This window comes from Electrona antarctica, assembly GCF_951216825.1.
Source record: "Electrona antarctica genome assembly, chromosome: 4".
In the NCBI taxonomy this organism is placed as follows: domain Eukaryota; kingdom Metazoa; phylum Chordata; class Actinopteri; order Myctophiformes; family Myctophidae; genus Electrona; species Electrona antarctica.
In genome coordinates, this window is record NC_136809.1 from 16294617 (window position 1) to 16312259 (window position 17643).

Consider the following 17643-nt stretch of genomic DNA (forward strand, 5'->3'; position numbering starts at 1 on the left):
GAGGTGTTGTATGTTGTTCCTACTGTATACACTTTCTCCATTTATATTCAGAAACTGCAGACTGTTCTGTAATTTTCACTTCCTTGAGATTGTTTTGGTTCCTGAGAACAAGCTGAGTATGCTTCTTCCCCTGGAGAGGAGCCACAGCTTATGTGGTTCGGGCATCTGGTTAGGATGCCTCTCGACTCGAGCGTCTCGGAAGTCCTTGATGCATGTCTCACTGGGAGGAGACCCTGGGGCAGACCAAGGCGCAGTCTGAGGGATTATATCGACTCACTGGCCTTGGAACGCCTCGGGATTCCCCAGGAGGAAGTTAGTAATGTTGCTCTAGAGAGGGAAGTCTGGAGCTCTCTGGTGGAGCTGTTGCCCCCGCGACCCGACTATGGATAAGCGGTTGAAGATGGATTGGATGGAGAACAAGCTGTGACAACTATTGGTATGTAACGAACACGGATAATAATCATGTGTTGTTGATTATTTGACTTCCATAATACATATGAGCTAATAAGCCACTCTCTTATTAGAGTTGCGACTGTGCAAAGAGAATTCTGTCAAGTTGTATGTTGTTGTGAAACCCAGGAGAATGAAACTGTTTTCACCACTAGGCCCAAAGACTGTTAACCATGTCATAGCATAGTTATTTGCGTGAGTCAGATACTTTAAATACATTTAATTAAAATAAATAAAATGGGTTGTGGGAATGTTGGGCGGTCATGCTACAGTAGCTCGTATGCCCAAGATACCCTTGTCCCTTGTGGGTGCGTATAGATAATAAGGAAGGTTGGTTCCCAGTGTTGGTGGTTGTCAAACCACCACGTGGTGCAAGAGTGTGTCAGGCAGACGGGGTGTCCCTATGTCAGACTGGCTCACAGGAGAGTCGGTATCTGCCGTGGCTGTTTGGTATTTTCCAAGACCAGTAATAGGCCTATTACCAGGACCCCACAGTGATTTATCAATGTGGCCCAGCCAGGCAGAAGATCCTGGGCTGTTCCAGTTAAAAACCCCTATGCAGAAAGCAATGCTTGTCTGTCAGATAGCAGCAGGGACACAGCACTGCATGGAACCTATGGGGAGACTTGGAGCACAGCGCGTCATGAGCTGTCCATCTTACTACCCTCTTACTGTTAAAATGCTCCAGAATAGACATTTGCGGCAAGCCAATCTGAACCCTATTCCCGCCATACTCCTCCACTACTTATGCCAAGACCCAGTAAACACTAGCCCAGTAAACTGTAAGCACTGACCACCACTCCCTCTCCAAGCCCATGATGGACCAGCTTAGTCCCCTCACGACCCTCCTTGCAGCCTGAGGTCTGCAGGCAAGGGGCTCCTAAAAATCCGTTCCACGAACTACGTCACAAAGGGTGATCGGGCCTTCGCCATCCGAGCACCAAAGCTCTGGAATGAGCTTCCAGAATTAATTTGCCTCACTGACTCCCTCACACGTTTTAAATCCCTATTAAAAACCCATTTGTTTCAAAAAGCATTCCTATAAATAACTTTTTGTTTTTCCTTGCCTTTTACTGATCTTGTGTTATCTTGATTTGTTTAATGTTTGGGTATTTCTTGTTTATTGCGTTCATTATGTTAGATCATGTCACTTATTTGTTTTTCTATTTTTCTATTGTGAATTTTCTTGTTATTCCTGTGCAGCACTTTGTGGCTCATGCCTAGAAAGGTGCTATATAAATAAAGTTATTATAAGTATGGCACTTTTGAGATATGTAGAGGGGATAATGGGGACAGCACATGACATCCCGGGCTTCCACCCCCCTCTTAACCTCTACAGTCTACTCTACAACCACCCCAACCTCCCTGTAGCCTCCTGAGAGCCAGTGAGCCACCACACCCCGCTATGCTCTCACAGTGGCCCCCTCACTGATCACACCAGTCACCCCTCATGCTCCCCTAGACCCCTACCCACCCAATGTGCATTCTAGCCCTTCACATGGGGGTCCACGGCCAAATGGATATTAATTTGTGGGTCCTTGACATCAAAATGTTTGAGAACCACTGGTCTACAACATTACAAAGCCTATAAGATCAAGTAGGTGGGTATGGCTAGCAACTGATGCAGGTGCACATACATGAATGAAATTAAATAAGCAACAAACCGGAGGCATATGCGATTTGTCGTTCCCTAAGCCTTAGGGGAATGCAGAAGAGAGACATTTCATAATTTAGAGAGGTTGAAGACCAGGCGTGCTGTGCCATTCTAGATCAGTTGAAGGTTTTTTTTACCGACATGTCGGAAGTCCAACAGGTTCCCACCATGCATGGGCACTGTTCAGTTCATCACTGGACACTTTTTGCACTTATTTCCACACGCATATGCAGGAATTCATACATAGTTATAACAAATAATAGCCTACCTAACAGTTTTATAAACTGTGAATGACTAGTTATTCTCATTTTGTGGATAAAACGGTACAGAAAATGTCAAACTTTTTTTTTTTTTGCTGAATTATGTTTAATCTTGTCATGACGTAAACAAGAAAGACAGGTCAAGTAGAATCCTTAGATCTGATAGGCTTGCTTGGTGGTGATGTCACATCTTGGCAAGTCAGCAGCTCCCCTCCTTGACAATCAAGATATCCATTCTGGTTGTCCTGGAGAACAAACAATGATGTGACAGTCAGTAGGTAGTCAGTACCTGTACATAAAGTGTTTTTGAAAGCAAGTACTCCAGTTCTTGAACTCAAATATAAATTTGACAGAGAACTTTCACTTGTCGTTGAGTAATATTTGAATAGGAGTATCTATACTTTGACTCAAGTATGGGAGATGAGTACTTGTCCACCACTGGCTGTATCTCATTTGTAATCACCCCACATGTACCTTTTCCCTGGTGACGCGAGGTTAACGTTTCCCCATCAGTCCTTGTTTAGTCATTGTTTAGTGTTGCATCATTTTAGTTTGATCTCTGTTCACCTGACGGCAAATCATTTGTTTTGTCGTGTCTTTGGGTTCTCATCACCCCAGTAGGTCACACCCGTCTATAATGACGCCCCGAACTTTGGAAGCCAGGTCAAAAGTGGTTATCTCATCTCCCATGAGACTGATTCACGCACTAGCCCTGAGAACGGAGCAGCTGTGTACATAATTATACTCACTGCCTGTGGACACACAGGGTACAGTCGTTGGCATAGGTGTTGCCATCGCTGCCACACACAGGAGCAAGATTGAGAGGACATGCCATGATCTCTTCATCCATGTTAGGGCAAGATGGCTGTCAAGCACAACCATGTGGTATGACGGAAGGAAAATTACAACATTAATAATACTAGTCCATACCTGTGCAGGCTTAAGAACAGCCAAACAAACACACATGCAGGCACGTGAGGCTACTGTACTGTACTGTACTGTACTGTACTGTACTGTACTGTACTGTACTGTACTGTACTGTACTGTCTATCCCCACCACTTACAGTATATTGGCTCATGTCGCACACCCGTTATGCAATGCTCAATCAATCACAGTTCAGAATGCGTCTGAGGACGCAATCTCTAGAATTAGTAGTTAGATTAATAATAAATACTCTATTAATTTAACTTAGAGTGTACTAATAACTTCAGTTCCTTTTCACTACGGATTCTCAGAGTGACATATTTTTTAATTAATACTGAGGTCAACTTGCAGTACATAATATGAAATGAGTGATGTCTTTTAACCCATTTCGACCTGAGGCCGATTCTGTACATGTCTTCTAAAAACAGTTTTCTGAAAAACTCATGTTTCTATGTCAGTGGTGCTCAACCTTTTCCAGATTTATCTGATTTTGGCCGCAGACCCCCATCTGAAAATATGTAGTTTCATGGACCCCCCAGAAGCAAAGGTATGAGTTAAAACGTTCATTGTGAAAGAATATATTCAAAGATTTGCGCCGATTTTCACGATTTTTCAATAGCTAAAGTATAACATAATGCTTACAACACTAAAAGGGGTTCCCGCACAAAAAGTTGAAGAGACTTAACGACATTAAAGGATTTATCACCTTTCTCACATCACCAGATTTGTCCTCTGCATCTGTGAAACAAGCACATTATGGATGAGGCCACTTACAGTATGGTTTCATTGTCAAATATGGTGAATCAATATTGATTACATGAGTCCGTACACAAGGCTAAAATATTAAACAACCATATAAGAACTGTCATTTATATCATACTTAATACGGTATGTAAGGGAAAGGATCTTGTCATTTTATATTTTTGCATTGGCTAATAACAAATAACAGATGTACAACCTCACAGTGCGTCACTTCATGTCACGCTGCGAGCTTGTACATATTTTGACAATTTTTATACAAATCTTGAAAGAGTGAGAACTACTGGTTTAGAACGCATTTGTATAATGGGCCTCAGGTCTTAATGTGTTAAAGGTGCTGTACGGTTTATTGTTAAAGTAAAAGCTCTATTCACTTATATAGCAAGTAATCATTGCTATGGAGTGTTTGTTCAGTAACGGCAGTAACAACCATGTTTTCATTTTCAGGTGGGTTACAAATTTTATCCGATCAGGAGGCATTTATCTTGTGATCCACTTCCAATTTTGTCTCCTTCTATACTTGTTTAATCACTTCAAATTTCACTTGAGTGCCATATAATTCCCTCCCCTTGACCTGAAGATTGAGAAACCCCTGTTGAGAGACCCCCCTGAACAATCACTATAGTCTATCACAACGAGAATATAGAGGCAATTAACACTTGTTTAAATCATGTTAAAACATAAAGATAAGGTTTTATCTGTTACCTGCAGCTGTGAGGATGAGCAGGAGACCCAACAAAAGCACTTTAGCAGTCATCGTGTTCCAAGTGTCTGTCTGTCCTTAACACAGAAAGCAAGCTACAGTCTGCAATATCTGTGGGAATGCAACAGCTGAGAGGTACACAGGCTCACATCTGCCTACAGTACACATATATGCTTGCCATGCACGCATCCACATACAAACACCATTGGTCTCACGCATGCGCACACCTTTACTTTTTTCATTTTTAGTTTTGACAAAACCAACTGACCAATTTCATTTGGTTTTGATTCATTTTCAAAGCAACTTTGCTATAGTTTTGTTACTAATGTTGTTGCTAATATACTATTAAAGGCTTTTTAAATTTTCCACAAGAGTGCCTTTTTTGCAAATAAATGTTGTCACGCATGTTTGCACCAAAGAGCACCTTGTTGGGGATTTATACTCCAGCCAAACAGATGTGCTCCTTTGTCTCTCTTTTCTGATTAGAATGTGTTGCTCTCAATGCTTTGGAATGAAGGATGTGTTGTGGAATGGAGGCGGGAGGTGAATGGTCGTTTGGTTATCTTCTGTCAGAGAGCTCACTGTTTACAGTTCCAATACTGAGTAACTGGTAGTCGTGTGTGTGTGTGTGTGTGTGTGTGTGTGTGTGTGTGTGTGTGTGTGTGTGTGTGTGTGTGTGTGTGTGTGTGTGTGTGTGTGTGTGTGTGTGTGTGTGTGTGTGTGTGTGTGTGTGTGTGTGTGTGTGTGTGTGTGTGTGTGTGTGTGTGTGTCAAGAAGTTAGGAGAGGGAGAGAAGAGAAAGCTAATAAAGACAGAGGAAGTAATAAACAGATTAAACCTGGGGTCAAGGGTCAGCTGTATGAGTCACATGTTCAGAAACAGGAAAAAGAGAACAGTTCCACACACAGTGCCATCGCATAACAGGCTGAAACACCACTTTATCTCCTTGATGAGGACACATCAAAAAGGGTGAGTAACGACTGCACCAAATTCTTATCCAAAACTGTGAGATAGCAAAATGTTATGTCTTTTACTATCAGCAGCAGTTTATGATTATGCAAATCATTGTAAAGTTCATACGATCATGTTGTGAGGCTGTGAGCTCTAAGCTCTGAAGGGGGCAGGAGCCTTTTGTAAACATACAAAAGAAGTGTAGTGGGAACTGAAAGCTCAAGCATGAGGTTGGGAGATGTTCAGTTTCATTATAGATTCAAGACATTCCACAGTCCACATGTAAATGACCTGCTGTATTACTGTTCTATGTACTGCACTTGGTCAAAATGGATTTACGTATACAGTATAAGCCTGTTGTTGACAGCTGGCCCGGAAATGACCCAAAATAATATATAATATAATATAATATAATATAAAGATTTTTTCTCCAAGCAACCATCAGGACAAACAAATAACATGATACATAAACAAATCACACAATTAACTGTAGTTAAATGGTAAATAAAATGGTAAATGGTGCATTTATATAGCGCCTTTATCCAAGGCGCTTTACATAGATTGTGCATTACATTCACCCATTCACACATACATTCATACACCGATGGCGGCGGAAACCATGCAAGGCACAAACTAGCACATCGGGAGCAATTAGTAGTTCTGTTCAGGTCAGCTTTGTTCAGATATATCTATATAGGGTGGTGCAGTCGGTAGCGCTATAGGCTAAACACTGTCGCCTCAAAGCTAGAAGGTCCCGGGTTCGATTCCCGCCGGGGACACTGGGGGAGAAAGGGCATTTCTGTGTGGAGTTTGCATGTTCCCCCTGTGTCCCCTAGGGTAGGTACCCTCACAAAAAACATGCAGTATTCCTGGTCTCTATATACTGCCTGACCTTGATCAGCTGGGGTACCTGATGGAGGGGAAAGAAACTGGTTGGAATAACGTGTTCCTTCAACGCCCTACGTGTTCCTCCCCTGTTCTAGCAGGGAAACTACCCCCTGTCAGGTGATAAGAAGTGGCCCGCTCACTCCTGAAGGAAGCATGAGCTCAGTTCGGAGCTCTCCTCAGGTTGGCATCGGGAGTAGTGCCCAGGATTACACTTAGGCAATTGACACCGGGTGAAAAATGGGTTAAAAAAATCGTGGGATAAATATATTGTATGCTAGATATTATGAAATCATGCTGTGTGCTCCAATAGGATTCCATGGAAGCCACCTGTCACAATGGAATCTCCATGGAGCTCTTCCTGCATCTGTCCATCATCCCAGCAGTAAGTCAACTTCAAACCTTTAACCACTTAAACCATAAAGGCTCTGTACTAGTGTATTGTCTGTTTTTGTGGTGAAAGCTTTCACTGGAAATCGACAGTACAAGCTGTGAGCTTGTCGATCTGCGATCTTCTGCAAAAGCCACAACAATGATGCTGGGATTTTTGTGGTTACATCATACACTTCATTGACTATACTGTGCCAAACAAGTGGACTCGACTACCTCTCCTCAGCTATTAGTAAAGTCTATCTTTGTGTGTTTTGGTAACTTTTTGCAGAGCATTATTATTATGATGGCATGTATTTTGCTGTTGTCTCCCAGGTGGTGATTGTACTGGTGTTGTCGTTCCTGCAGACACGTGCACGCCGGCTGCCTGTTGACCACAGGCTGCCGTTCCTGGCGGGGCGCTTTGGAGTCGTCGTGTGAGCATGAACATTCTCTCTCACAATACAATGTCATACATGCTGGGAAATGTTTTTGTCCAGTGCTCTTATATGCTTTCAATCAAATCTACAGAACCTACTAGTGTGTAGACCAGTGGTTCTCAAACTTTTTAAATACAAGAACCCCATCAGAAAATATTCAAACGTGTTCCAGATAAAATAAAAGCAGACTTACTGTACAAGCTATAAAAAAAAAGCAGCATTAAATGTGTTGCATCGTTGTACCTTGATCTGCTATTTTCAAATAGCCATCAGCCAGGGTATATAGGTTTAAAGTGGTTAAACTGCTTTTGATGCTATATTAATGTTAATCTTGCTGGGGAGTCGGGACCCCCTGGAAAGATTCTGAACTCCATTTTGAGAACCATTGACCTACACCACTCAAAGTTTGTGTGCTTGTAGTTGTGTTACAGACATGTGCTGTGTTGTGTATTTCAGGCCTCTAGACGCCATCGGCAGCCTCAGTAACCGCTGGTCTTATGGGTTTGCGTTTGGTGCCGTGTCCTCCAGTGTCCTGCTGCTGTTCTCTGAGCGTTACATCCCCTTCCATGTCCCGCCCTGGGCTAGAGGTATTGTACAGCAGTGTTTCCCCAAAACTGGGTCGGGACCCATTTGTGGGTCACGGACAGATTTGTATGGATCCCTTTATTTTTAGTTTCCTACATTTTGTCTTTAATGATTATTATTTCAAAAATATTTTCAAAAGAAAATCCCAAAAAAGCAAATATTTTCATGATTTTTTCCCCAGTAATTGTATGAAGAAATGAACGAATAATCTAAGAAATTCCATAAATTAGAAAACAAATGTTTATCTACAAGCTCACAAGGTGGCTCACAAGGTGGCTCACAAGGTGGCGCAAAGCGTGTCGCTTGTAGTAGTTTTAGAAGGCATGTTTAGAATCGTTTAGTCTTTTTTTTGTGTTTTTTATTAAGCATTTTCATTTTCTTTACACATCCCCCATCGCCCCAGAATCGTTTAGTCTTATTGGCTTAACCCATTTTGGGCGGGAACCCTTTTTGGTGTTAGCATTATGTTATGCTTTAGCTATTGAAAAATAGCAGATCTACAAGCTCATAGCGCACCACCGAGTGGTGCGCTATGATATTGTAGGTCTGCTATTTTTGAAAAATCGAAGAACGACATAGCTTTTTCAGAAAACTGTCAGGATGTAGAAGACATTTTTAGAATCTGATCTCAGCTCAAAATGGCTTAACTCACTCAAGGCTCATACATAGTCTGGATTTTCGGTGGTTAGGTGACCACCGAACTACAACGTGACGTCACGAGCCGCGGGGAAGAGCAAACCACCGCCACCACTCCAGCCCTTTCCGGTGGTCAGCCCACCACCAGAGCGGTGGTCACCTCACCATCGAAAATCCAGACTATGTATGAGCCAGGGGCGGCTGTGGCTCAGGAGGTAGAGCAGGTCGTCCAATGATCCATGGGTCGGCGGTTCGAATCCCGGCTCCTCCTGTCTACATGTCGAAGTGTCCTTGGGCAAGACACTGAACCCCAAATTGCTCCCGATGTGCTGGTTGGTACCTTGCATGGCTTCCGCTGCAATCGGTGTATGAATGTGTGTGTGAATGGGTGAATGTAATGCACAATCCAAGTAAAGCGCCTTGGATAAAGGCGCTATATAAATGCACCATTTACCATTTACCATTTAGCCTTCAGTGCCACAGGACGCCTTTGGACGCCTCCCCCTGATGTCCTAGAGTGCCAAGGACGCCTCTTTTAAAAAATTTTTTTTATTATTCCTTATTTTGAAAATTCCTCTAATCCGGTGTGCAGGTGATGACATGTACATGACATGCACAATAGAATTTCATTTTCTTTCTTTTATTTATAATGGGCTTCGGTGGCAACGAGGGCCAAAACTGGTGTCCACCAGGTGGCACTGAATGAGTTTTAATAATGATGTTATTTTTTGCATATAGCCATAGTGTACCTGGTTGGAGCGTTGGAGATTGGCTTGGTTTACTTCCCTTTCTTTGCCTGTCTGTCCACTCCATTCAGAGGGGTTGGAGCAGTGCTGGGAATACTCTACACTCTACCCTGGTAATCATGTTTATTTGAGCTACTTTCAGTTGTGGAAAGCATACTAAGTAGGACTATATGTACTCATACCACTCAAAGGCTTTCAGCTTTCAGCAAGAAACCAAAAATACACAAGGAAGACACATTTCAGTATTCTAACCACACCTGGGGGTCTATTAGTAATGTTAACTCCATAGACATAATACAAAACACCTGGGAGTCTATTAGAGTAGTCCATATAGACACATACTGTACTTGTATACAAAACAGAAAAAGTACAAAAATCCATCTCCACTCCATCTTTAACGATTTGTATTACACAATTGCATTTTGTAATGTATGCTGACTGTATGTATTGTATGTGTGTGGTCATGTCTGATTGCAGGACCATTGTGACTCTGTGGGACATGTTCTCCTGCGCTGGTGGTAAGGTAGGTGAGTACTGATTTTGTTCTGGTCCGATCAACACAAATAAAATGCTTTTCTCCAGGGAGTGTAGATATTGGAAATGAATATACCCTTACATGAGGGCCAGGAGCTGGAGGAATTCAGCAGTCACAACAACTCTGAGCCAAGTTTGACTCAGGCCAGGTGTGACTGCTTAAATCAGTCTTCCTCCATCTCACAATCATATAATCACTGATGTAAACTATTATAATATAATACATTGTTTGTCTATTCACTGTGTCTCAGAGGAGGGCTGCGGAGGGTTCCCGAAACCTACCAGTGACATCATCGGTAGACATGTTTGGTCAAACCAACAAAAGAAACATGTTCTTCCTCTCTGTGTGTAGGAGCTGGGTAAATACCAGAAGATCATTTCCCAGTGGCCGTCCATCCTGTCTCTCATCTTCCTCCTGGGACGATATGTCTACATGCTGTTCAAAGCTGTACGCGTGCACCTGCAACTGCAGCAAGAGGTTAGAATGTATGCGAATGTGTGTGCACGTCAAAGCTGTCTGTAGTGTATATTTGTACGTCTCTAAATGGTGGACCCAAGTGTAATGCTTAATCATGGATTGTCCATAAAGTAACAGTTTTTGTATTGATTTGTGCTTTTGTTTGAAATGTACCCATTCTGCATACTGTGAAAATATATTTTTTAATCAATCAATCAGATTTGATGTCTACTTCATCATGAAACTGTACTTGTATCGGAACACGACGCATGAGCTTGTCAGCTAGAAAGACGCAGGTATTTTTGGCCAAGCGATTTGGTGTAGAGTGAAAAACCTGGGGGGACAAGTATAGACCAAGGGGCCAGTGAGGCTATTCAACGTTGAAGCTCTGGGCCCTAGTGGTAGGAGGAGGGACTACAGGCGGACCCGTGTATTCATGACCGGGAAACCCCGTGCAGCTGGGCTTTAACATTGAGCGCTCGGTTGCACTTCCGCATTTGACCACCAAACTTTGGTGGTCAAATGCGGAAGTAGACGGTACTTCCGGCAGTCTTCCGGGTGCTTCAAAACGCCACTGAGCAACTTCCACTGACATGAATAGCTGGGGGGGCGGAGCTTCGCGCCAGTTCAGTCTCTATCCTTTTATATACTCTATGGTATAGACCCTTGATTATTCATTGGGAGATGTTGTCTATGCTGCAGGAGTCAGAGGAACTGATGCAACAACACCAGCTACAGCATACCAAAAGACTGCTGCAGAGAATACCTACAGACAGGTATACCAGCAAAACAAACACACACACACACACACACACACGCACACGCACCCACGTGCGCGCACCACTGTGCAACTTAAGCATAAATCAGGCATAACGGTATATCAACCCTGTGTCTACAGTGGTCAGCCAGTGAGCTGGTTTCAGAGGAGGGTGTATGAGTGGGATCCATACTTCAAGTTCCCCAACAGAATCATCGGTACTGCTATAATATCCCTCATAGGGCTTTATACGGTAAGGAGATTTTGTCCAGTGTGTGTGTGTATGTACATGTATTGTGTGTGTGAACTTTTAACAGAAACAAACACTTGTTCACATAGCTGTGTAGATTATAACAGAACTTTATGATCCTCTTACAAGAGGACAAATAGAACATAGTCTATATGTCTTTGTGTCTGCCCCTCTATCACTCCCTCTCACTGTCTCATTTTGTCTACCCACTGTAGACAAGGACCATGAAATTATTTCTGTTTTTTGACGAATTCTCCTGTGTCTGTCTCTGTCTCTGTCTCTCTCTCTCTCTCTCTCTCTCTCTCTCTCTCTCTCTCTCTCTCTCTCTCTCTGTCTCTCTCTCTCTCAGATGACATTAGCAGACTACAGTCTCAGTGACCTGGCTTTTGACAGGTTGGACATGTGGAAGAACACTCTTCAACATCTGGCTGCTTCCTGTAACCAGAGTCAGGCTCTGGAAGCCATGATTCCACAGCTAGAAGAGTTCATCTATGTGGCTAGGAGTGAGTTGGCGTGCGTGCGTGCGTTCTTGCTTATTGGCTGAAGTGAAAGAAGTCTTTCTGACTTGTCTTCAAAGTTGTATGATTCATAACCATATAATCGAATCACTAGAATAAAATCGACCCCAGCGCAAACACTGATGTGTAGTGTAATCCCAACCATAACCATGAATTAGCAATTAGTAAAGTGAAGTCAAATCTTTTTTGTTTGTTTGTTGTTTGGTTCAGAGTCTTGGCTTGCTACCACCATCTTTGCCAGTCTGACCTCTGGAGTGTACATCTTCCATGTGTTGGCATGTTACAGGTAGGAGGTTGTTCTGTCGGTATGTCACTGTACTGTAGTCTGTCCACTATGGCTCTATTAGGGTTGTCGGGAGCAAAAAAACATGATCGAGTATCAATATTATATCCATATCATGATATTAGACTGGATATTGTCTGCGCTTTTGGATATTGTACTATTGTGATATGGATTGGATCGGGAGCAAAGAAATGTGATCGGAACATCCCTATATGCAGTTTCATCTGGAATGGGTACAGAGGCTGCCTGGGAAACACAAGGTTGGATTCCCGGCCACGGTTATGTGTTGAGGTGTGCATGAACGAGAAACGTACAGCCTAACTGCTCTCGTCCCCCCCCAGAGCGCTCAATATGACCACCTTAAAGTAGCCATCAACTGGGTGAAGCTGGAACTGAATTTCTACCTGTGGGATTAATAAGGCCTACATTATCATTAAATCAGGACACAACACCATGAAACTTGATTCTGGACAAGAAACATCATTTCTATATTAGATCTCAAACTCAGTACCTGACATATATATTGTAGTTTGGTCGTTTCAAGATCAAGAAGAAAAATTATCACAAATTGTAACTTGTTGAACTAGTTATCATATAGGAATGAGACTGATTGCATCTTGAAAGATTATTTTCCCATTTCACTTTCCCAAATTAAAGCTACAGGTCTTATTTGAGTAAATAAAATGTTATTTTAAGTAATCTGTACTATATGTCATTACAATATAAAATAGTACTGTAGTGTTTGGAGGTAGTCTTCCATTGAGACATAAGTGTTGAGTGTTGAATATGACACCTACTGGTTGTCAATGGAATTATCGGAAGGAGACTGAACACAAAATGGGATTAATGTGCCGGTAATGAACTCCATCTGACAGCTTGTAGCTTTAAGATGACAAAAGATTTTAAATTTACATTTAATTTTGGCAGCCATGTCGCTCATCTATCTCTGGGTCACCCCTTTGTATTTGAATAATATGACACAAAGGACATGGTTCAATATGGATGCCAATAGAGGGTTTGCATGTGGCATCATCATCATGCCCGGAAGTTATGCGATAACAACTTTCTGGCCTTGACAGTCATTCCAAACAGAAAAGTCCTGTCTGATTGTATTAAACGATGTTAAATGATATTAAACTCACTTTGCCACTCAATTTGCCACTGACTTTATGCATGTGCATACCCTCTATAAAGAATTGTTGTTTGAAAGCAGTCTTTCCAATTGAACTATTGATATGAAATACCTGTTAGCCATGAATCCATTATTAAATACTGTTTTCATGTACTACGGTCATAGGAAACACCTTAAGAGACTGTGGGCTGGACAGAAAGGCTTTCTTCCTGAGAAGTTCCATAACCCTAGCTCTGCTGTCAGCGTAGTGAGTAACACACGCATGTACACACGCATGAACGCACGCACACGCACTCACCGCAACTACACACTTTACCATTAAGGACAAAAACACAACGTAAATGTGTTAATGCTCTTTGCAGGCTGCGATTGCAAGATACTCGGGATGGCAGATAGCTTTCACACTGTGGGGTAAGAACCTTTCTTTTGCGATGCAGATAAAAACACAGTATGATACAAGATCAGCCTGACTTTCAGAAAACTCAAAATACTATGCTACAAATATATGATAGCGCTGTTGATTTAGTGAGACAAGAATATGGCAGATAATGTGCTTCATTATTGTTTTCTGATGTGATTCCAGGCTATCTGATAGTTCATTTTGTCCAGTTTCTGTTTGCCCTGCTCTTTGTCTACGTGCTGGTTTTACCAATACAGCATGGCAGAGTGGCAGCCATGCTCACTAACCTCGGAATCATAATGTAAGACTACCTACTGTACCTACTGTAAATGTATGTATGTATTTATGCATACATTGTCTCTCTGACAACTGTGGTCTTCGGGATTTGTCTGCATTTGTTGCTGTCCTAACATCCAGTGTTGTACACTGTACTGATATTGTTTTCACTGATACTGATATTGTTTTCACTGATACTGTATATTATAATATTGCATACATTTTATCATTCCTATTAGTATATTGTTGCTACAAGATGGGTACCGCCTGGGAAACAGAAAGTTTGATTCCCGGCCATATCTCCTTTTTTCTGTATCGAACTGCCCTGTGTTTCTAACTGCCATAGTGCTGCCTTTGGCAACTGAATTTCTTTGTGGGATCAATAAAAGCCTATCATCTATCGATATATTGATCAATCAATTAATAGAGTCTATTGAATGATTGATTGATCAATAGTCTGTATCTCATTCTGTCTGTGTGATATACCTAAAGATACTGACCGCTGTACTGCTTGTGTCAGTCTAACCATAGGTGTGGTGATAGCGCTGGTGATTCTGCAGGTTGTTCTGGTTCAGATCTTCTTTCTCCAGGACAAGATTTCTCCCACTGACAAACACAAACCTCTAGCTCTCAACAACAGGTAGGCAACAGTAATGAAAGTGTACACACAGGCAGTGTTGTTTTCGTCGACTAAAACTAAGACGGAAAATGTTCGTCGACTTATCTTTTTCCACTGACGGAAAGTAAATGGACACTAAATAAAAACTACGCTATGATTACAAACTATAAAGACTAAAATGTTAGGAAGGGACTAGTGGACAAGAGATCAAGTATAAGTAATTTTACAATTAGTTGCATGCTGAAAATAGCCGATCTACAAGCCGACAACGCGGCGCGTCATTACGACGGCATCAAGACCTGCCGAAATACATTTTGTTCGACAAAATCAACTGTAGATTTAAAACTAGACTAACACTAAAACATTCCAGGTGACTAAAATGTGACTAAAACTAAATGAAAACTATTCAAGGGATTATGACTAAAACTAAAATAAAAAATTGTTGCCAAAAACAACACTGCACACAGGTCACAGGACAACGGGTAAAACCTAGGGTGCGTTCTGATATAGGCACACTGAGCGCACTGCCAATACAAACTAATAGGCGAGTGCGCTCCCGGTGCACATTTCCGAACGCACCCGTAGCATACTTTTGGGTTTATTGGTGTAGTTTAATTGACAAATTAATTTCCCAGGCTGCATAAACATCTAAGCAGAAACTATGTGATGCTTCAAGGATTAGTTCACCCAAACATGACTTGTTTTCTATCCTTGAACTCGTGGAGATGTTTGTTTTTTTTGCATTCCTGAGACAATAATTTGATGAGCGGGTCAATAGGAGACTCGTGGGAGACGTCTCCTACTGTACTGTAGACTCTTTAAATTAGTAGTTGTAGACTTGTTGAGTCTCCTACCCGAGACTCTGCCACTCACTGGATTAGGAATGCGACAAACCCCCAAAAAAGAGCTCCATGAATTCTAGGATTGTGTGTAATGAGAGAAAATAAGTGATTTTTGGGGTAAACTACTCCTTCTAAAGGGAGTTTTTAATGCAAACCCTAGCATTCCATTGAGACAAGCTCTGAAGACATAGAACGCATTAAGACTAAGGTGTTAAATGTTAACACCCAGTTCATAATGGCACGAGGTCTCTGTGAAGTTGCTCTTTTAACGCAACTTTTGTGCCCCACTCATCAGGAAGGCATTCCACTGCTTCAACTACTTCTTCTTCTTCTACAATGTGGTGATGGGGCTGAGCAACTGCATCCTGAGACTGCTGTCCAGCGTGGTGGTGGGAACATGGCTGGTCTCCCGTATCGACCGAACCATCATGCAGAGAGGGTACGAGACCATGGACCCTGGTACGTTCATCACCAATGAGAACATGTTGCAGAACAAATGATACTGCATGTAAAACTGATTATTGGAGCATGAGCCACTTACTTGACTTTGAATAATCTATGTTGTTAATACATTTTAGACCATGGAATTATAGTAAAGTTTCTCTGAACACAAACATCTTGAAATTGCTTAATATCTTGGCACAGTAGTCAAAAGGATTTTGTTCAAATAACTGTATTTCATAATATAGTATTCATAATAACAAGCATTCATACTTTAGTACAGTTGATTACAGTTGATTACTAAAGTTCAATTTTAATACATTTCTGTTGATCGACTCGATAATATTCATCCTTTTAATAATGTGTAATAATGTAGGCTATTTTTCCCTACAACCTCAAGTCAATGTGTAACATTGTACAGTAGGTACTGTACAATGTCCAGTACTGTAAATGCTGTATACATTGGTGACTTCTGACTTGTACAGTCTACACAGTAAAATCCTTGAATTTAGTGTGCAAATAGAGAAAACCACTGATATATACAGTCAATAAACATTATGGGTCAATTCCAGGATACAATATGGATTGATATTTATCTTTTTCCAGTATGTGTATCTAGCATCCAAGTTTCAACAATACATAGATTGATAAGATCTTTGTCCACTCCAGTGTGTGTAACTGTATCTCCCTCATATTCCAGGCTACAGTACATGGATTGGGATGATCTTCGCTGATCACTACCACAACAATCCAGTGATGGTGTGTTTCTGTCAGCTTCTCGTCTCCAACACTCTGGAGAGACGTACGGCCTCTGCTTACTCCACATTCAACAACAGACCAACCGGTCAGTTGTGTGCGTGCGTGTGTGTGTGCGTGACCTACATGTTAGGGCCAGGCTCGCATCAGTAAAATACAGTCTGTATACTATACATTTAAATAAAGGTTCATAATAATGTCTCATGTTACGTATGTCCAATAATTCCCATTCTGTCCCTTGGTGTCTCTCTGAAGCAACCTTGTATCTTTCTTCCTGACTTTCCTTTTCTTCATCTCTTCTCCTTCCAGAGTCTTCTGCACACAGTAGAGGAAGGAGACGCTGGCTGCTCCTCTACACCTTAATGAGGAACCCTCGTCTGATCCTCCTCAGAAAGCACTATCCAACATCACCACAACCATCATCACCACAGTCAGACAGCCACCATCCTGACCAGGACATAGTGGTTCGGACATGGGTCATGGCATCACAGATGCAGAACAGCCAGCCAGCGTCACCACCACCACCGGAGATCATAATCACGCCATGTGAAGAATAATAAAGACTCAGCATCCATACATATGTATAAGTAAACTTATGAGGAATTCTTTCCCTCCATTGCATGGTATTTCATAAGTTAAACGATTCCAATGGGTATTCAGAGTCACTGTTAATGCCTTTAATGATTCATATGGTAGCATTAAAACAGATTAAAATGACCCAGGTCCAATGCCTGGCAGTGGAGCCTCCGGCTTGGTGGTGCGCTCTAATGAACACATTGCATTTTCTGTTTTCTGGTTGCATGAAGCAGCAGAAATGTGCCTATAATATAATTATGCTGATATTGATTGCTGCCTTGCTGGTGTCAAACTTATAGAAATGTCAGTGTGATGGTACAGTTAGCCTAAACCAGGTGTGCCCACACTGATTTTTTTTTTAGTGGTGCAAACCACTCCAACAACTGGCTTTGTACCCGTGTACCCCGTGTACCCGTGTTTGTTGGTACCAAAAAAACGAG

General features: G+C 41.9%; 2 protein-coding genes across 2 annotated transcripts; one reads left to right on the forward strand and one right to left on the reverse strand.

Moving 5' to 3' along the window:
* Positions 1 to 2468: 2468 nt before the first annotated feature.
* On the reverse strand, positions 2469 to 4865 carry spink4 (serine peptidase inhibitor, Kazal type 4). The gene is made up of 4 exons (XM_079499071.1): positions 4754 to 4865; positions 3996 to 4027; positions 3114 to 3229; positions 2469 to 2609 (listed from the first exon to the last, which is right to left on the reverse strand). The coding sequence occupies exons 1-4, from the start codon at positions 4803 to 4805 to the stop codon at positions 2564 to 2566; spliced, it is 246 nt and encodes an 81-aa protein (XP_079355197.1). The 5' UTR covers positions 4806 to 4865; the 3' UTR covers positions 2469 to 2563.
* stra6l (STRA6-like) lies at positions 4842 to 17184 on the forward strand (the record flags this gene model as incomplete). The annotated part of the gene is made up of 18 exons (XM_079498290.1): positions 4842 to 4886; positions 6900 to 6971; positions 7292 to 7392; positions 7852 to 7982; positions 9355 to 9475; positions 9840 to 9885; positions 10249 to 10374; positions 11056 to 11129; positions 11252 to 11363; positions 11710 to 11863; positions 12089 to 12164; positions 13459 to 13540; positions 13656 to 13704; positions 13877 to 13994; positions 14490 to 14609; positions 15726 to 15889; positions 16572 to 16715; positions 16937 to 17184. The coding sequence occupies exons 2-18, from the start codon at positions 6906 to 6908 to the stop codon at positions 17182 to 17184; spliced, it is 1932 nt and encodes a 643-aa protein (XP_079354416.1). The 5' UTR covers positions 4842 to 4886; positions 6900 to 6905.
* Between the last annotated feature and the right edge of the window lie 459 nt (positions 17185 to 17643).

What these genes read in the sequence shown, in the direction of transcription:
- spink4 (XM_079499071.1), bottom strand. Translation starts at nt 4,805, where the DNA reads ATGACTGCTAAAGTGCTTTTGTTGGGTCTCCTGCTCATCCTCACAGCT. An exon ending in GCTCATCCTCACAGCTGCAG is followed by an intron (nt 4,028 to 4,753) that starts GTAACAGATAAA and finishes CTTGTTTCACAG; the next exon opens with ATGCAGAGGACAAATCTGGT. An exon ending in ACCCTGTGTGTCCACAGGCA is followed by an intron (nt 2,610 to 3,113) that starts GTGAGTATAATT and finishes TTTGTTCTCCAG; the next exon opens with GACAACCAGAATGGATATCT.